Below are 21,847 nucleotides of genomic sequence, written 5' to 3'. Positions count from 1 at the left end.
AAGCGCAGGCCAGAAGGGAAACGAGTGTGGTCACAAAAGCAAAAGTGGATTATGAAAGAACATTAGCCATGCAGGCTAAAGAGAATCCCAAACATTTTTTTTGATATGTTGCAAGTAAAAGAAAAAACGTATATGGCAGAGTGTTCGTGCAAGCTCCTGATAAGATAAGTATTATTTTCAGTTATCGTTGATAAAATTAGTTAATATTGCGTAGTTTGTTTGCCTTGCATATTTTAGTGCGTCTGTTTGTGTGTTTTTGGTGTGTATAACTTATTATTTGATAAAACACGTTGCAATAATTATGGCACCTGTACAAAGGAAAATGGCGGCCAGTAATGATGGTTCGCCATCATTATCAAAGAACAATAGTATAAAAGAAAAGAGTCAGTGTACTAGCTGTGAAATGTATGCTTTACAGAGTGCAGTCGGAGTGTGGATAGAAGATAATAAAGGATTGAATGTGTGTAGAAAATGTAGGGAGAATGAGGAATTGAAGTGTATTTCGGATCGTGAGTGTGATATTTTTGTCAAACTTCAGAATGAAGAAAATAGCGATATGACAAGAAACGGCAAGGTTGTACATGAGAATTATGAGAGTGGGAATGTAGAAAGTGTGAATGATAGTATAAATGGTTTCTCAGAGAATAAAAAAGATGAGATAGATGCATTGAATGAGATCGCGTTGTTGAATGGTGCGATAGAAAGGGGGGCAAAACAGCAGCTAGAGTGCATGAACAAAAGTCGACTGAATGAACCAACCAATAATAAAAGGTATGACAGGAAAAATAGGCGTATGAATGTGAACATGAACAAAATGAAGGATAGAGTGCTGTATGGAGACTCGTTAGTACGCGGTGTGTTAGTAGAGGATTTGACAAAATCGTACCAACCTGGTGCGACCATAAAGGATGTAACTGAGTCTATTAGAGAGCAAAAGGAAAGGGTGAAAGAAATGATTGTTGTGGCAGGTACGAATGATTTGAAAGGAGATAAAACGGAAATGATAGAAGAAGACCTGAATGAATTGTTTGAGGTAGCAAAAGAAAAGAGTGAGAGAGTTAGAATGATTAGTCTTTTGCCACGGTATGACAGTGAAATGTTTAAAAGGAGGGCCATAATTGCAAATGACTTTATGCGTGGGTTATGTATGACGAGTGGTGTGGAATTTGTGGAATGAGTTTGATGGGCGAAAGGATCTATATAAGATGGATGGCTTGCATTTGAATGGTTATGGTGTAAGAAGACTTGAGAAAATATTGCTGAATGTAGTGGATGTGCAAATTCAGGGAAACTAGATTTGTTAGGGGGGGGGAAGTAGATATACAGTCCTTAGGGAGGCAGTTGAATGTAAGAATGAATGTAATATGCTAGAGCAAATAAGGACAACAAACCAGAGTGGGATAGTTAATATAAGGCATCAAGGTAGGGTTGGGACTAATGGGGGTCTTAAATTCATGTACACTAATACTAGGAGTATTAGGAACAAGAAGGAAGAGTTTTTGGCCATGGTTGGCACTTCCAGACCACAGGTTATTGGTATTAGTGAAACAGGGCTGACTGTAGATGATATAGCTAGTGGGATTGAATGTGATGGGTATAGTTTGTTCAGGAATGACAGAGAGAATAAATTGGGGGGAGGAGTATTGTTGATGATAGCTGATGAGCTACAGCCAAGGAGAATAGAAGTTGAATTGCAGGATAGAGAAAAGAGCACAATTGAGGCCATTTGGTGTGAGATTCTGGCTAGCAGAACTAAATATACAATTGGGTGCTGCTATAGACCAGGTGATGGAAAAGATGGTGGTGACAATATGCACAAGCAAATAGAAGAAATGAGTGGAAGGAGGGTGATTATTATGGAAGATTTCAACTATGGTCGCATTGATTGGAGTGAGGAGAGGACACACGGGAGGAAGGAATTGGATTTTATGCGGTTATTAAGGGATAACTATCTGCGACAGCATGTAATGGAAAATACTAGGGGTCAGAGAGTGCTTGACCTAGTAATTACATCTGAGGATTTGGCTGTAACAAATATGACCACATTGCCACCAATCGGTAAGAGTGATCATAGGGTCTTGACTTGGGAGGTGGCTAAAGGTGTAGAATTTTCAATTAAGACAGGGTACATGTGGAATTATCGGGCTGGAAGGTATGACAAGCTTAGGAGATTGATTGGCTCAGTGCCATGGCATGTACATCTGCAAGGACTAGAAGTTGATAGTGCATGGGAGGTAGTTAAAAAGTGCTTGCATGAAGCAATGGCTGACTGTATACCTAGAGTCCGAATAATAAATCAAGTAGGGGTTAAATGGATGAATAACACCATTAAGCTTGAGTTGCAAAAAAAGAAACAACTATGGAGGGAATTTAAGGAGAAAGGTGACCGGCAGGCACATGAACGGTATAAAGCGCAGGCCAGAAGGGTGACGAGTGTGGTAAGAAAAGCAAAAAAGGATTACTAAAGAACATTGGCCATGCAGGCTAAAGAGAATCCTAAACAGTTTTTTAGATATGTAGCAAGTAAAAGGAAAAATGTACATGGCAGAATGATTTTAAAGAATGCCGATGGTAGGGAGGTAACTGAATCAGTTGAGATAGCTGAGTTACTGAGTGAGCACTTTGCAAGAATATATCATCCAGGTGGTGACATTGCAGAAACGAATAAACCAGTAGATTATACGGGAATTGTGGTGAATGAAGTGGAGGTGAGTAGTCTATTGCATAACCTCAATGTCGATACATCTGTGGGATTGGATGGTATACCAGCTCGTGTAGTACGAAAAGCAGCTAAAGAATTGTCAGTACCCTTGACCATTTTGTTTAATTTGAGTCTCAGGTCTGGGTTAGTCCCGAGCGGGTGGAAGGAAGGGAAAATAGTTCCACTGCATAAAGGTGGTTCCAAGACTGCTGTTGTAAATTACCGACCAATTAGCATATCAGGAATCATTGTCAAGGTCTTAGAGAAATTAGTCAAGAAAAGAATACAGGATTGGATAGATGAAAATGGGATATTGTATGGGGGACAACATGGTTTTGTGAAGGGTAGATCATGCCTCAGTAACTTGCTCACGTTTTATAACACAGTGACGACTGAACTGGATAGGGGTAATGGGTTTACAGTGATACTACTGGACCTTGCCAAGGCCTTTGACAGGATACCACATGGAACCCTAATCAGTAAACTGGAGCAGATGGGGATAGATATAGGGTTGGTAAGGTGGATAGGAGGGTGGTTGAAGGAGAGATACCAGAGAGTGGTTGATTCAGGAGTGGAGTCTAAAAGACGTCTTGTGACTAGTGGAGTACCGCAGGGCTCTGTTCTTGGACCACTGCTTTTCAATTTATTCATCAATGATATTGGAAAGGATTTGAGAGGAAGTGTTCACTTGTTTGCTGATGATGCAAAGTTGGGTAGAGCAATTGTGTGGGCACAGGATGTCAAAATTTTACAGGATGATTTGGATAGTTTAGAGGACTGGGCTAGGAAAAATGGATGTCAGTTTAATGTGGCAAAGTGTAAGGTTATGCACTTTGGGGTGAAAAGAATAGCAGCAGTATATCGCATAGGTGGAACCGTACTCCAGGAGATTGATGAGGCCAGGGATTTGGGAGTACTGGTGGATAGGGAGTTGAAGTTTAGGGAACACATTGCAAAAGTAACTAAAACAGCTCACCAAATCACTTGGCTTATGAAAAATACTTTAACATGCAGAGAGAAGCAAGTTGTTGTTCCTCTGTATCGAGCCTTGATAAGACCCCATCTGGACTTCTGTGCCCAGTTATAGGCACCAGGGTTTCTTCGTGATGGGGAGGAAGTGGAGAGGGTCCAGAGACGAGTGACCAAGATCATAGCAGGTCTGTGGAATGAACCTTATGAGAATAGGTTGAGAATTTATGGGTTGCAGAAATTGGACGATAGGCGAAGGAGGGGTGATATGATTGAGACATTCAAATTACTGAAGGGTTTTTATAAGATTGATCCAGAAGATATTTTTGAAAATGACTGGTGGTGGGAGGACTAGGGGCCATGCATGGAAGCTGGGCAAGCGCATGATTGACAAGGGTGTTAGAGCTAGGTTTTTTACTTGGAGAGTGGTGAATGAGTGGAATAAGCTTCCAGAGTCTGTTGTGGGTACTACGACCGTGAATGAGTTCAAGGCAAGATATGATAGATACTGTGTAAATGTTGAATAGTTGTTCCAGACATGATGTTAGGGCCTCCCTCGATGAGTCTGTCGACTCCTTGGAGTTTCCCGAACAATAATAATAATAATAATGATTTTAAAGAATGCCGTTGGTAGGGAGGTAACTGATTCAGTTGATATAGGGGAATTACTGAGCGATCACTTTGCAAGAGTATATCATTCAGGTGGTAACATTGCAGGAATGAATGAACCAATAGCTTATACGGGAATTGTGGTGAATGAAGTGGTGGTGAATACTCTATTACAAAACCTCAATGTCAATACATCTGTGGGATTGGATGGTATACCAGCTCGTGTTGTACATGAAGCGGCTAAAGAATTGTCAGTGCCCTTGACCATTTTGTTTAATTTGAGTCTCGGGTCTAGGTTAGCCTGAAGGGGTGGAAAGAGGGGAAAATAGTTCCACTGCATAAAGGAGGTTCCAAGACTGCTGTTATAAATTACCGACCGATCAGCATATCAGGAATCATTGTCAAGGTCTTGAAGAAAATAGTCAAGAGGAAAATACAGGATTGGATAGATGAAAATGGGATACTGTATAGGGGACAGAATAAATTTGTGAAGAGTAGATCATGCCTCAGTAACTTGCTCATGTTTTATAACACAGTGACGGCTGAACTGGATAAGGGTAATGGGTTTACAGTGATTCTACTGGACCTTGCTAAGGCCTTTGACAGGATACCACATGGAATTCTAATCAGTAAACTGCAGCATATTGGGATAGATATAGGGTTGGTAAGATGGATAGGAAGGTGGTTGAAGGAGAGATACCAGAGAGTGGTTTATTCAGGAGTGGAGTCAAAAAGACGTCTTGTGACTAGTGGCGTGCCAGGGTTCTGTTCTTGGACCACTACTGTTCAATTTGTTCATTAACGATATAGGAAAGGATCTGAGAGGAAGTGTTTATTTGTTTGCTGATGATGCATAGTTGGGTAGAGCAATAGTGAGTGCACAGGATGTCAAAATTTTGCAGGATGATTTGGATAGTTTGGAATACTGGGCTAAGGAGAATGGATGTCAATTTAATGTGGCAAAGTGTAAGGTTATGCATTTTGGGGTGAAAAGATTAGCAGCAATATATCACATTGGTGGAACTGTACTCCAGGAGATTGACGAGGCCAGGGATTTGGGAGTGTTGGTGGATAAGGAGTTGAAGTTTAGGGGGCATATCGCAAAAGTGGCAAAATCAGCTCATCAAATTCCTTGGTTGCGGAAAAATACTTTAACAAGCAGAGACAAATAGGTTATCGTTCCTCTATCGAGGTTTGATAAGACCCCATCTAGACTATTCTGGTGCCCATATCTGGGCACCAGGGTTTCTTCTTGATGGGGAGGAGGTGGAGCGGTTCCAGAGATGAGTGACCAAGATGATAGCAGGGCTATGGAATGAACCTTATCAGAACAGGTTGAAGATTTGTGGGTTGCAGAAATTGGTTGATAGGCGGAAAAGGGGCGATATGATTGAGACATTCAAATTACTGAAGGGTTTCTATAAGATTAATTCAGAAGATATTTTTGAGAATATGACTGGTGGTGGGAGGACTAGGGGCCATACATGGAAGCTGAGCAAGAATGTGGTCAGCAAGGGTGTTAGAGCTAGGTTTTTTACTTGGAGAGGATGAATGAATGGAATAAGCTGCTAGAGTCTGTTGTGGGTGCCATGACGGTGAATGAGTTCAAGGCAAGGTATGATAGATACTGTGAATGTCGAATTGTTGTCCTTGACATGATGTTAAGGCCTCCTTCGACAAGGCTACCAACTCGTTGGAGTTGCCGTAATAATAATGACTATATGACAGTGAAATTTGGACAATAAACAAACATAAAGAATAAAAATGAGTGAAATGAGATTCATGAGAACTACAAAATACATATTATGCGAAAAAATGAAAAGACAATATTTTAAAAGAACTAATAATAAAATTAATACAAGCAAAACTAAACAAAAATAAACAAAATTGGATCTACATGAAACCCAATAGCCAACACTTGATATCCTAAATATAACTTTATTTTATAACCTATAAAACTTATATAATTTATTTTAACTTATATAATTTTATAACAATAAAATATAACTTTATTTTAGGTATTATTTCTGGGACTCATGTTACTCCTCTTCAAAACTATTATTTTTACAGCTATTATAGCTTGCTTTTGTTTAGGAGTATGTCTTATTTTAAATACATTGACTTTTTTACTCAAGAAATTTTTAGGGTATTATAAGTGAATTTTAAAGGAAAATATAGCAGAATAATTGAGGAAGAAAATTTTGTACATACCTTGTTTAGATGCTAGGATGTCTTCATTCTCCATATTTTTGTTCTTAGGCTGTTAAAAAAAAAAAAGGGAGGGGAATGTGGGGGGAGTGTTTCATGCAAGGTGGGAAGAATAATTTGAAAACCCGGGTTTTTTTAAAACAATATATATACATATATATATATATATATTATTTATACTTAAACGTGCTTCTTTGGGGAAGGGTTTTATGGGAAAACTGGGATGGGGAGAGCATTAAAGGGGGTGCGAGCCGTTTCGGTTGTGTGACCATTATTGGAACGTTTTCGAGATGAGTGTAGGGCTATGTCACGACCGCATGTTGTATCTGACAAAAAAGCGCATTTTTTGTCGCTTATTTGTGTTCACTTATAATGCCCTACAAATTTCTTGAGTAAAAATGCCAATGTATTTAAAATAAGGGACACTCCTAAACAAAAAAAACAGGCTATAATAGCCATAAAAATAATAACTTTATTTTATTTTTTGCATAGACATAACAGTCATAAAATCCATGTCTGTATTTAGTTTATGAAATTAAAAGTTTTAACTTGATTTCTTCTGTTCTGCCAATGTGTGTGTGTGTGTGTGTGTGTGTGTGTGTGTGTATTATTATTATATGGGCACCTCCATTGAGTCAGAAGACTCATCGTCCTAATCAATCATACCTCTTCTTTAACCTATTAATTCCACTCATTCACAACTCTCCAAGCAAAAAATCTAGTCCTCACATCCCTACTAACAACACCTTTATTCAACTTCCAGGGAGGACCCCTTGTTCTGATCCCTCTAGCCAAGTGCTGAAAAATTTCCCCCTACATCTATCCTATAAAACTTATAGGGGTGTTTCATCCATCAGGGTGGAATCATGAGGAACTTAAGTGTCGAGTTCTCTGTGGTTATTAGCATGGGTTTGTTAAGAGGAGATCATGTTTCACTAACTTACGTACTATAACAAGGTGACAAATACCTTGGACAAGGGAGATGCATATAGTGGTGTACTTGGATTTTGCAAGGCTTTTGATAGACTGCCACATGACAAGCTCTTAAATAAATTGAAACAGATGGGATTGGATAACAGACTTCTGTGTTGCATCAGTGACTGGCTGTCGAATAGGTTTATCAGAAAGTTGCATATGGTGGTACAGTATCTCGAAAGAGAAAGGTCACTAGTGGTGTGCTGCAGGGGTCAGTTTTGGGGGCATCGTTGTTCAATTTGTATGTTGATGATATTGGGTAGGGTTTAACTAGTGATATCCAGCTGTTTGCAGATGATGCAAAACTGGGGAGAGCAATGCACAGTCAGGCTAATGTTAATGCCTTACGAGAGGACTTGAATAGATTGCATGAATGAGCAGGTAAGTGGACCTGTCAGTTCAATGTTGCCAAGTGTAAAGTTTTGAGATTTCGTAAGCAACGATGGGATGCAAAGTATACACTTGGTGGGGAAACTTGAATAGAAGTAGAGGAGATGAGAAATCTAGGAGCGATGATGGACAAGGACCTGAAATTCATGGACAACATTGCACAAGTCGTGAAGACATCACATCGAATAATGGCAATGATATGGAGAACCCTGACATGCAGAAATAAAGAGGTTATGATTCCATTGTATAAGGCCACATATGGATTATTGTGCACAGATTTCGTCGCAGGTTTTCATGGTGACGAGGATATGTTTGAAAGGGTACAGAGAAGATTCACAAAGGTAATCAGTGATCTTTGGAATGTGGAGTACGAGGACAGATTGAGAGAGTGTAAGTTGCAGAGCCTCGTGAGTAGGAGGAAAAGGGTGGATATGATTGAGACATATAAGATAGTCAGGGGTTGTTATCAGGTAGACATGGAAGAGATTTTTCATGGAATGGGAGAGGGGAGTAGAACGAGGCCATTGCTGGAAATTGTATAAGGAGGGTGTGAGCAAAGGAGTGAGAAGCAGGTTCTTTGCATGAAGGGTGGTTGGTGAGTGGAATGCATTGCCTGAGTGTGTTGCGGATGTGAACACATTGAATCATTTTAAGATGCGGTTGGATGAGCATTGTATGCAATAGTGAGTACTTCCCACGATGAGTCTCTGACTCCATGGAGGTCAAATGTTAATAATAATAAAAACCCTTTAATCAACTTAAATGTTTCTATCATATCTCCTCTTTTTCTCCTATCAATTAACTTCTGCAATCCACATACCTTCAATCTATCCTCACAGGGAACATTCAACAGGCCATTCACCATCTTTGTCACTCGCCTCAGAATCCTCTCTATCTCTTCCTCATCCCCAAGAAACCCAGGGGGACCAGACTTGAGCATAGTAATCGATGTTAGTATCAAGGCCTTATAAAGAGGCATAGCAACTTCCTTCTCTCTACATGTTAATGTGTTCTTCAACAGCCAAGTAATCTTATGGGCTACCTTAGAAAGACGTCTTCCTTTCTTTTAATCCTTTCTTTAGAAATATGTCCTTTAAACTTAAATTCTGTCTACCATAGAGAGAAAGAGATAGATACATCAATGTTTGAAATAGGAAACGAAGCTTTATCAGGATTTCCTCTGTTTTGCAAAAAAAATTCTGCTGTGAATTTGGCAAAATCTGCAGACTGTCCAAGATATGAAGATCAGCATGTGCACACACTTAACAAGAATCATGAACCATTCTTTTAGTTTTAGAGCTGACATGTTACATAATATTATTATTATTATCCTAAGACCCCAATGTAGACAGAGACTCATCTAGGAGATCCCTTTTGTCATACACAGAGCTCATCATACTGTGCCTTAAACACATTCAAATTCTCTGCAGAGACACCACATTCCAGGCAATGAATTCACAACTCTCCATGCAAAAAACCTGCTTCTCACTCCCATCCTCCTTATACAGCTTCCAGGGATGACTCTCATCCTCTCCAATCTTCCACCATTTTATGAAAAACCTCTTCAACGTTAATCCTATAACATCTCCTTTCTAACTTGTACATCTCTATCATATCATCCCTCTTTCTCCTATCAACTAGACTCTGAAATCTGCATCATCTCAGCCTTTCTTCATATTCAATATTCCAGAGATCAGAAAGCATTTTGTCAATTGCCTGTGGACCTTCTTCAACATCTCTTCATCCTTTTGAAAACCAGGAGACCAAATCTGTGCACAGTAGTCTACATGAAGCCTAATCAGAGCTTTATACAATGGAACCAGACTCTCCTTCTACAAGTTGGTGTCCTCGATATCATTCCCAGAATTCATTGTGTGGTCCTCACATTCAGATCCTTATCCACTATCACCCCAAGATCTCTAATTTCCTCTACCTTCAACAATATATCCACACCAAAAGTATATTCTACATATGTTTTCCAAATTATAAAACCTTACTGCAGTGCTCATTCACTAAGTGTTCTTGTAAGACCACATCTACTCTACTCCTCATAGTCCTTCCCAACTTTGCATCATCTGCAAACAGCTGTATATCCCATTTCAAATCTTCCCTAATATCATTAACATACAGGTCAAACAGCAATGGCCCTAAAACAGATCCTGAGACACACCACTAGTGATTTTTCTCTTCTGGGATATTGTTCCTTCATACACAACTTGTTGATACCTGTCAATCTCCAATAGCCAATCCACTGCATTAGTCTAATATCCAAACCCATTCATTCTAGTTTCGCTATCAACTTATCATGAGGTAGTCTATCAAAAAGCCTTTGCAAACTAAATATACTATCCATCTCCCACATCCAATGCTGCTGTCACCTTATTGAAATAGGTAAGTAGATTACCAAAACATAATCTCTCCTTAGCAAATCAATGCTGTCCATCAAAGATAACACTGTACTGGATGCTGTTATTTGCCTATTATTGTAATATCTTTACTCTATCTTTATTCTAATTAGCAGTGCACGCTTTTTCTTTCATAACCTTTCTCTTATTCTGCTGCGTACTAAGTTTATCCACCTTCCATGTTTACTAGTCGTATGCCTATGAACACTGGAAAATTTATTTGTTAGACTGTGCCACCAGTATTTTTTTATATCGGCAGAAAACTTAGTAGTATGTCCGGTAAATCTCTCTCTCTCTCTCTCTTACTAGCGTAAATTACTTCAACAAAGTTTATATAAACAGTCATGGTTCTTTAAGTACTTGAACTGCACTTTTTAATGCTTTAATTGTTTCTAGCTCACAAGTCCGATTTTTTTAGGAACAGTGCAGTTGTAAAGTAAACATCAAGCAGCACTATTCGCATTTAAATAAAACATTTATTTACAATAAATATAAAGTACATTAATTATTAATTAAGTAACAGGGAGGTTACTCTCTCTACCTATCCTTTAGACTTAGCATAAAGAACCAAACTTTCTTTTTTCAAAACTAGATAACTATACAATATAATTACTCAAATACTCCTCTGCGTATTTTATTCAATTACTGACACTAATTTACTCTCAAAGAGATTGGCTGACTATGCCAAGTTATCTCACAAGTTATATTTCAATCAATAACAGATCAGAGGACTTTCTTAGATACTCCTTATCAGTCCATCTATAACATATCTCCTAGATTACAAAAGTAATTTACAATTAAAGATGGAACTTACAGAGGCTCTTTGTCACACATTCTTCAAAAGGTTCTGCATTAAAGTTTCTATGCCCTTTTCTTTCCTCAGGTCTTGGCTTTCATCTGGAGAGACTTGCTTTAAGAGGGTTCATCGGATTACTGGCGGGCCTTGGACTTCAATTTTTTTCGGTATTCAAAAGGCTCAGGCAAGGAGTTTCAGCATACAGGCTCGAAGATCATTCTGCGGCTTTTTACTCTGGTTGACCTCCCATGGCAAAAAGGACATCCGACACTCTTGGTTCGGGTTCGCCATAACTTCTGGTTCTCTGCCAACTGCCTCTGGTTCGGACTCCGCTTATGGTCTGCAGCTCGCCTCCGCTCTGGTTCCAACTGTCCTCTGCCTTTAGTAACTGGGGCCTTCCTCTCCTCTTTTGCCGACTTCTGATGACTGCCTCTCTCTTGACTGCCAACCGAGTTCCCTCTCTCTGTCGACAACTCGAAGCCCTCTAATCTCAGCTCAGTCCCTTTTTTATTATGCCTGCTCTGAGTCCTCACATGAAGGGTTGTAACCCCCAAAGAATTTGGCATGACTCTTCAATCTTCTTTTGAGTTTGACCTGTTCTCTGTTCCCCTCCGTGCACTCTTTTGATCGTATGTTGCCAGGCAGCGGAAACTTGTTTGAACCTTTCAGATCTCTCAGGTACCGACTTTGGAGGTGTTTATGCGCAGATCTTGTAAGCAACTTTCTCATACACTAAAATCGTAAACAACTTTCTTATGCCCTCATATAGAGCTATTAAACAAAGTTCCGGTGACAAAACATTGCCTTTGTTTTTGACATTCTAAAATATTCTTGTTAAAGGAGTAAATACAGTTAATTCCCATTGGGTTATTTACAATAAAATATACAGAGACAAGCAAGGTTATTTTTGTAAACATTCTCATGGGACTTGACCTCTGTAAAATCGATTACATCGATTTTACAGAGGTTTTCTAAATCGAGTTTTGTAAAAACTCGATGTAGAAAACCATTGTTGCTAACTCAATTCTGGTTCCTGATTCTCACCAGTATTTCCAACACTTTAACCATAACATCTGACACACAGATTGGCCTATAACTTAATTAAGTGACAGGGAGGTTACTCTCTCTACCTATCCTTTAGACTTTAGTAAGTGACAGAATTCAAGTTAATGCTTGAATTATGTCACCTACTTTATGAAGTGGTACAATCTTGACTTCCTTCCACTCCTTCGGAAACTTGACCAAAATATTAGGAACAGATGAACTTTTATGTGGGTAATCCTGCAATCTGAACTGTTTTTCTTATTTACTTATTTTTTATTTTGTCTTTCTTCTTTCTTTCTTTATTTATTTTTACTGTAAAACTGATATCGTGGGTTCAGTTCCGTCTGTTAACTGTACAAGAATCAGCAGACTACTGACTCATGGTCAGAATGAGAATTAGTAATATTACAGTTTAGATCAAATAAAGAACAAAAAAAAATTTTAAAAAATAGAAAGTTAAGAATATTTATTCAATATTTTAACTAAACATGTTATAGTATGTGGAAGCTAAACAAAGACAATGAAAAAAACAGACCAACAAAAAATGGTATAATCAAAACCTAAATTTTTGAGAACCAAGTTGCACTCTACTAGTTAAGGGGAAAAAAAAGAATTTTCACAAAATGAAGAGAAGAAATAACTGGACAAACAAGGGATAATTACAGAAAAACAAAACAAAACTGGATTCTGTTTACATGCTGGATCCAGTTTTTTTCTGTAACTATCTGTTCCAAAATGTTTATAAAATGAGGGCCAATATAACATATAATCCCATAGATGTACTGAGATTTTGTAATATACTAAGCAACTCCAGTTCATATCAACCTCTATTCTCAAAAGGGTTGCTTTCATCTTAATCACTGCATTATATCTATTTAAATAATACACCATTGCAACATGATTAATCAATAAGTCAACTATTTCTTCTTGCTCTGACACCTCCCCACTCATCTGTATTCGCTCAGGTTATCCTACCATCACTACTCTTTCTTCATTAACATCATATTTCTGATATATGTATCTTCAAGGCGTTATATAAGACACTATAATAGTACTACATGATTAAATTTACATCATTATTAGCCTTCTATTAATTTTCCTCCAAATCAATCTGTTATTTCACAAGACTGCTAGATCAGATTTCTCGGTCTTCAAGGACACTCCTAACTTCATCAATCCACATAGATTTTGGTCTTCCTCTCAGTTTTATTTCTTGCATCCTGATATCAAACATCTGTTCCAATACCCTTTCCTTTCCCATTCTGTTTAAGTAATCATACCATACAGATTAGCTATGCTCATGCATTCTTGAATGCTAACAATGTCAAGTTCCTTCCATCATCATCAAATTCCTGCCATGTACCCTCAAGGGGGTGTACAGGATATGATAGTACTACATGAAAAAAATTACATCATTACTAACTTCCTATCTACAATTTTCCTCCAAATCAGTCTGTTACTTGTCAAGACTCCAACATAATCAGATCTTATATTTCTATCGTCTAAGGCACTTTGTACCATATCAATCCACCTATATCTTGGTCTTCCTCTGGGTCGTTTTCCTGCCAACCTGGCAGAGAACACTTGTTTTGCTAATCTTTCCTCACCCATTCTGTTTAAGTGACCATACCACCTGAGATTAGCTCTGCTAACGCATTCCTGGATGCAGACAATGTCAAGTTCTTTCCTAATATCCTCGTTTTACGATATTGCCATTGATGCCATCTGTTCATGCCTCTAATCTTTCTCAGGAGTCTCATATCTGCAGTCTCTAGTCTTTGGTCAAGTGTTTTACTTCTGACCCAGCTCTCAGATCCATAAGTTAAAACTGGTTTGAACACTGTCTTGTATACAGCTAATTTAGTGTTCCGACTAATTTCTCTCTTATTCCATATGAATTTATTCAATTGACTTCCTACCATACCAGCTTTGCTGATTCTGTTGTCAATTTCTATATTTAATTTACCATCTTCAGTAAAAATCGTGCCTAAGTAGCTGAAATGTTTCACTTGTTCCACAGGTTCTCCATTCACAGCACAGTTGACGTTTTCAATGATTCTGCCTATTTTCATTGTCTTTGTCTTTTTATTGCTGACCTTCATACCATATCTATTACAACAGCTATTCAATTTAGTCAGAGAATCTTGCAGGCTTGTAGCAGATTTATTTAGAAGTATAACATCATCCGCATAAAGCAAAGAGCTGACATTAACATCTCCAATTTTGATATCGTGTTTAATACCACTTTCCTTCATAATGTGATCCATATAGATAATGAATAACAGAAGGGATAATGTACATCCTTGTCTCACACCAGATTTAATATTAAACCATCTTCCTGTGCTTCCTTCAATTCTAACTGCTGACTTACAACTCAAATAAAGACTAAGTATTGCTTGATATAATGCCCCATTGACACCATATAACTGTAGCGTATTGAATAGCTTCTCCCTTGTCATATGCCTTTTCCAAATCGACAAAACTTAAATACAGATCTCTGTTATATTCCCATGCTTTCTCGACTATTTGTCGTAAAGTGAAGATCTGATTCTGACAGCCTCTATTTGGCCTGAATCCAGCTTGTTCTTCAGCAAGCTTTTCTTCCACAATTCTTCTCAACCGTTTCTCAAGTATACTTGCATAGATCTTGCCAGGAACACTCAGCAGGGAAATACCTCTGTAATTCTCACATTCAGTTTTATTTATCTTTTTATATATGAGTACTATGAGAGCTCTACTCCAATCATCAGGAATTCGTTTCTCTGTCCAGGCTTTCTGAACTATGCAGTGCAGCCACTGTAAGACTCTTATACCACCATACTTCAGCATTTCTGGTCGAATATCATCTACTCCTGCTGTCTTTCCACATTTCAAGCCCTTGATGGCTTTTTATACTTCAAGTGTAGATATGTATTCCTGACTGCATGCCTGGTCAGTGTTTTTTGCCACTGTGCTGTCACCACTGCTTGTTTCATTTAGCAGTTTTTCAAAGTAATTACTCCATACTTCAAGGATATCTTTTTCTCCCATTTTCATGTCACCTTTATCATCTCTAACTTAACTCCTTTTACAGCACTCTTTCCTCCATTCCTAAGCTTCTTCAACAACCTCCAGAATATTTTGCCACCTTCTTGATATTTATTTTCTATATTCTTGCCAAAGTCCTCCCATGACTTTTGTTTAGCTAGTTTTACACAGTTTTACCATTCTTGCATTTGTCTCTGTATTCTTTAAGAGCACAAGATGACTTATTTGACAGGAACTTTTGATATGCTTTCTTCTTTTCCTTCACTGCCTCTTTAACTTCCTGAGTCCACCAGGGAGTTCTGATTTTTTTATCCTTGCAGACAACCTCACCACATGCATCTCTGGCTGAATCAATCAATGTTTTCTTCAGAGTTTGCCACTGAATCTCCAAGGTTTGATTCCTGTTCTCAAACTCTTTCATTTTTTCTTCAATAATCTTTGTGTATTTTAGTCTACAGTTCACATCTGCGAGCTGCTCAACTTTTATTCGCTTTAAAATTTTCTTACATGTTATTCTTTTCAATACGAAATTCAATTTTATCCTGCTCAAGACTAAATAGTGATCGCTTCCAATTTCAAATCCTCTGTACACTCTGGTGTACAGAGTGTACCAGGGAGAAAGCATCACTATTAACAATAACAGTCAATGAGACTTTTCTTATTCCTTGCCTCTTCTCACCATATGAATTTGTGCACATTTTTATGTTGGAACATGGTGTTAGTAATAATCAGTCCATGTCCTGAGCAGAAATCCAACAGATATTTGCCATTATTATTAGCTTTGCTCTTTTCTCCAAATTTTCCCAAAATATTTTTGTATGTCTCACAATCATTTCCTACTCTGCTATTTAGATCCCCAACAAGGACCAACTTTTCCTTTTTTCATTGTGTCAGTTGCTTTTTCTATAGCTTCAAAAAATTCCTCCACTTCTACCTTAGTAGAACCTTCTGTGGGACCATAGGCACAAATAAGTCTCATTGTCCAGTTCCCCATTCTCATATTTGCCCACATTACTCTACTTGAGACTGACTGCCATTCAAGAAGATTAGCCTCGTATTTTATTGAATACTATGGCTACTCCTTTTCCTTGATTGTCATTTCCTGAATATAACATTTTGTATTTATTGCTCAGAAAGATCTCACCAGTTTTTGTCTTTTTTGTTTCAGTCACCATTATTATGTCGATCTGGTACTTATCTAATTCCTCAGCTAGCTCCATTTCTTTGTCATTCAGGCTTCTTATGTTGATAGTACTGATCTTTAACTCTGGTGATGTTGAGTTTGGGTTTGTTTTCAGATTTGTTCCAGTAGCTGACTTTTCGCTGTTCGCCCTGGTTCCCTGGCGAACACAATGGGGGCCTTGTTTAACCGGGCGACGCCCCAGCCGGCATGAAATTTTGTCATGTCGTACCATCATTTTTTATTTTGGTTTAACCAATAAGAATACAATTTGGTCAGCTAAATCACAAATTGCCAGCCCATCCTCGTTCGTTCAGTATCCAAGTAGATACCCAACAGGGTGCACCACGAGAAGGTGAGGATTGGACATTAAGTCAGAAGCCCTGGTCGGTTCTCCGCATTCTTTTAAAGGCTATGTGGAGGTCTCCTCTCAGGTATACAGCTTTGACCCTTAAGCACCCCCAAGTTCCTTCCTAATATCTTTATTTTTAATATGATGCTGCCATTGAAAGTATTTGTTCATTCCTCTACCTTTTCTCAAAAATCTCATATCTACTGTCTCTAATCTTTGATCAATTGCTTTATTTCCATCCAAACTCTAAGATCCATAAGTTAAAATTAGCTTGAATATTGATTTCTATACTGCTAGTTTAGTTTTTTTACTAATTTTTCCATGTAAATTTATTAGACTGGTTCTCCACCACACCAACTTTGCTTATTTGGTTGTCTATTTCCACATAATTTGCCATCTTCATTACCCATTGTGCCTAAATAGTTGTAGTTAACTTGTTCTGATTCTGAACCATTCAGAATGCAGATAGTTTACATGTTCCTGACTATTTTCAGGATTTTATTATTATTTATTATCATTATCAATATCTATGGAGTTAACAGCTCATTAAAGGAGGTCCTCCATCACACACACACACACACACACAACTCATCATACCATGACGTGAATTAAATCACTGTCTCCACAACCACCACACTTACGGTGCATTTAATGCATTCCAACCACCCACAACTCTTAATGCAAAAAAACCTACTTCTCACAATCTTCACTCATACCACTCTCCTTACAGAGCTTCTGGTCTTGATCATGCCCCACCTGCTATCCCCTAGACTCTGCTATTTATTCCCTCAATCTGTTTTCATGCTCAACATTACAGAGACCAGAAACCATCTAAATCAATCATCTCTAAACCCTTTCCAACATCTCCATCCTTTTGAAACCTAGTGACCAAATCTGTGCAAAGTAATCTACTGTATATATATGGTCTGATCAAAGCTTCATACAATGGAATCATAACATCCTTACTCCTGCATGTCAGTGTTCTCTGCATCATTGCCATGATGCACCGTGATGTCCTCACAATTTTAGCAAAATTGTCCCTGAAATTTCAGGTCCTTATCCACCAATATCCTCAAGTTCTCTCATTTCCTCCACTCCTCTAAGATGTTCCCATCAAACTTTAAAAACTTACATGTTGCTATGTTAAGCTGGTAGTCAGATTCATTTGCCCATTTAGAAAGTCTATTCAAGTCCATTTGCAAGGCTACAACATCCATTCTACTCCTCATGAGTCTTCCCAATTTTGCATTATCTGCAAACAACTGTATATATCCATTCAAGACCTTCCTAATTTCATTTACATACAAAATAAACAGCAATGGGCCCAAAACAGATGCCTGGGACACACTGCTTCATCAGAAATTTTGTAACATAACCATTATTCATTCAATTCACCATTTTATCATCGATGCCTTACTTCAGCAAAACCACCACAAACAACGAATGACAGGGTTGCTTCTTCTTTAACCTCTCAAAAGACAGCCATTCTTTGTTGCTTTCAGCAACAAAGAATGGCTATCTTTTGAGAGGTTGAAGTGCACTCAGTAATTCTGAAGGCATTTCTGAGTGCACTTTGGTATGATCGTGTTTAAAAGTTATTCTACTTGTTCCATAAGTATTTTCATTTCTAGCTACAGCCAAGGATAGGTATCACTTGGTGTATGTGAAATCCGTGATTCATCCTACTTTAATCAATCCAGCAGACCTGCAAATTGCTTCATAAGGAGAGTATCAAAATCATACCAAGAAAGATGAACTAGAAGTTTGGCCTTACTGATCACGCTTTGAACTCTAAGCAGAGTTCTTTCGAAAAGACTAAAATCCTGCAAAAGGTCAGTTTCCTTGAGGAAAGTTCACATAAAGAGAAATGTGCATTCTTACACTATCCTCATTTGAATAGCTCTGAATGGTTACATTTAACTCTGTTGTGGGGAATATTACTATTCTCATGTGTACCACTTCTCATTTGCATATAATCAGATCATTATGTCTTTAGTACCATAAAAACATACAACTCCAATCACATCACATGTTCGGTCTTCTCAGTTCATAAAGTAACTGATACACGAATATAACAAGCTTAGGAAGAAGCTTAAATCTGTGCCATCATAAAACACTACAGGGTCTTATGTTCGTAGTGCATTGGAGATAATTAAGCGTGTACCTAAGGTAAGGAGGATTAATCAGGTAGATGTTAAATGGATGACTAATATCATTATGCACAAGCTGCAGAAGAAAAAAATGCTGTAGTGAGTATAAAGAAAAAGGTGAGCAGCAAACTGATGAACAGTAAAAGGCTCAGGCAAGAATTGTGATAAGCATGACAAAAATCAGATTATGTGAAGAATCTAGCTGAGTAGGCCAAAGGAAATCCCAAAGAATTCTTTTGTTATGTGGCAAGTAAGAGGAAGAATGATTATGGAATATCACAACTCGGTAACTCACAAGTTACTGAGTGATCACTTTGCAAGGGCATTATTATTATTATTATTATTATGTGACACCTGCAGGGAGTCCAAAGACTCATCGAGGGAGAGCCCCTACTATCCACAAAGTACAATGAACTGCAACTACATCAATGCCATCTACCTCACTGCGCCACCACTAGTATTATTACATAAAATCACAAACATCCATGCCCACAATGGGATTTGAACCCATTGCCTTTTGAATGGAGCAGGAAACAAAGGTGGATGAACTGGAGGTTCTTAGGAAATTGCAGAATCTCATTGTAAAATACAGCTGTGGGATTAGATGGGATATCAGCTTGGGCTCTGTAAGAATATACAATGGAACTAGCAATGCCTCTGACTAGGCTATTTAATTTAAGTCTCAGCTCTGGTAGAGTTCCAAGGGAGTGCAAAGACGGCAAAATAACTCCCTTGCATAAAGGAGGTTCTAAAACTGAAGAAGAAAATTATAGACTAATCAGTATCTCAGGTGTGGTGGTAAAAGTACTGGAAAAATTGGTCAAAAAAAATTCAAGAAAGGGTGGATAAAAATATGATACAGTATGAAGGGTCAGTCATGCCTTAGTAATTTACTGTCTTTTTATAATAGAGTAACAGCAGAGGTGGATAAAGGAAATGGCTGCATGATAATTCTGTTGGATTTTGCAAAGTCAGTTGACAGAATACCACATGGAACTCTGTTATGCAAACTAGAACAAATGGGGATGAATATGACACTGGTAAAGTGGATAAGAGCATGGCTGCTAGAGAGATATTAAGAAGTGGTATATGGAGAGGCAGAATCAATGTGAAAACAGATGACATGGTGTGATGCAAGGTTCAGTGCTGGGACCATTGCTGCTTAATTTGTACATAAATAATATAGGAAATAACCTGAAAGGAAATATTCAGTTGTTTGCTGATGATGAAAAATTAGGTGAGATAATAGTTAATCAAGGCGATGTGGAGAGCTTGCAGGATGATTTAAATAGGTTGTCAGTATGGGCAAAAGATAATGGGCATAGATTTAATGTCGAGAAATAGATTACAAGCTGTGTACGACATTGATGGAGCTATACTCCGGGAAATAGATGATGCTAGAGATTTAGGGGTGGTTGTGGTGGTAAACAGAGTTGAAGTTTAGAGGACATATTGCTAGGGTTGCTAAAGTAACCTATAATATTGCATGGCTCTTGAAGACCACATTAATATGCAGAGATAAGAAAGTTGTTAGTCCTCTTTATAAAGCCTTGATATATCCACATCTGGATTACTGTGCTCAAGTCTGGTCTCCTGGGTTTCTTGAGGATGAGGAAGTGGTGGAGAAAATTCATAGGTGAGTAACCAAGATGGTGAGTCTGTGGAATGTTTCCTATGAAGAGAGATTGAGGGTGTGGATTGCAGGTCGGTTGACAGGGGAAAAAGAGTGGATATGGTAGAAACATTTAATAGATATGATAAAAACATTTAAGTTGCTTAAAGGGCTTTATAGGATTGATGGAATGGAAATGTTTCGGCACTTGGCTGGAGGAGCCAGAACAAGGGAAGTTGAATAAAGGTGTGGTTAGTAGGGATGTGAGGACTATATTTTTTGCTCAGAGAGTTGTGAATGAGTGGAATGGGTTGCCAGAGGAAGTAGTGAGTGCTTTATCTATTAATGGGTTCAAGAAGGGGTATGATAAATTGTGTGGATAGTTTGGGTCTCTCGTGACCAGTCTTTGGTATACATGGAGGTGTCCATACAATAATGATACCTAAAACCGATGATTGGTAAATCTGCTTTATATATATATATATATATATATATATATATATATATCTGCTTTTTATTAGTAACTGAATTAATTTAATTTCTTTAATGAAACCTTATAAGCAAAAAATTCCTAAATCATTACTTTGGTCTTTTATTTTTATTGTGATCAAAGCAAAAATTATTCATGGTACTTGTTAATTAAAACTTATAAAAATAATCTTCGCCATTATTGCTATTTACCTTTTCAAATCTCCAATTTTTAGACTGCTTCTCTGACACCATTAATTCACACTGCGCTAATAACCTACAAAAGTTTATTTCCAGTCTTGAAAGAGGAGCCATTTGACATTAAATTAAACAAATGTTAAGAGCTTATTGTATATCAAACTGATGAACATATCACATTAAAGGTGTAACGACCTCTCCCAGCACGAGTACAATATATTGCAAATTTAGTCACCATCAATCAAATAAACTAAATAACAGCATTTTATTTGTTTATTTATTTTAAACTCTGATTAACCTATACCTCTCATATCAAACATATCAACATCACCCAGAAGAGGCCGCTTTGAATGAAATCTTCGCTTAAACTTTTTAGGTCGGTTAGAAAGTAAATTATTTTTGCCAAGACATTACACTCTTATTTTAATTCTTTACTCAACTGTGAGCATAAAATGTGCACAAAATATACCTTCTCCATTAAAATTGCTTGCACACAGAAGCAGTTAATTTCACATTGAAATATCTCAGTATATCTTTATCCACAATACTCCTCCGTAGCGCAATTGGAAAAACAAGGGTCAATTGCGCCCTTCGACTGGAATATGCCTAAGTTCGATTCTCGTGGCGATGGGAGGAATCTTTAACTGGACGATTTCAATCGAAAGTGGGTTAGCCGATCTCATACGGCAGGTTTTTTTTTTTTTTTTTCTCCCGGAAACTCGGGTTTTTCATCCCGCATACAGACAAATCGGCCCTTCAGAAC

At 37.9% G+C, this 21,847-nt stretch overlaps 1 protein-coding gene across 3 annotated transcripts in view; it reads right to left on the bottom strand.

Annotated features, from left to right (window-relative positions):
* The window catches only part of Use1 (Vesicle transport protein Use1), an 87,204-nt gene extending 65,764 nt beyond the window's left edge, over positions 1 to 21,440 (bottom strand). For 2 of the 3 annotated variants that reach the window (XM_090390848.1, XM_090390850.1), the window contains exon 1: positions 21,100 to 21,440. In XM_090390848.1, coding sequence (XP_090246974.1) covers positions 21,100 to 21,201 — 102 coding nt within the window. In that variant the 5' untranslated portion in view covers positions 21,202 to 21,440. The remainder of the gene's footprint in view (positions 1 to 21,099) is intronic. The other variant, XM_090390849.1, reaches the window with a different exon arrangement.
* Positions 21,441 to 21,847: the final 407 nt, after the last annotated feature.

This window comes from Typopeltis vanoorti, chromosome 3 (genome assembly GCF_054136105.1).
Source record: "Typopeltis vanoorti isolate ZY-2024b chromosome 3, IOZ_Tvanoo_1.0, whole genome shotgun sequence".
In the NCBI taxonomy this organism is placed as follows: domain Eukaryota; kingdom Metazoa; phylum Arthropoda; class Arachnida; order Uropygi; family Thelyphonidae; genus Typopeltis; species Typopeltis vanoorti.
The sequence above is the reverse complement of the archived record's forward strand: the minus strand, read 5'-3'. Positions and strand labels throughout refer to the sequence as shown.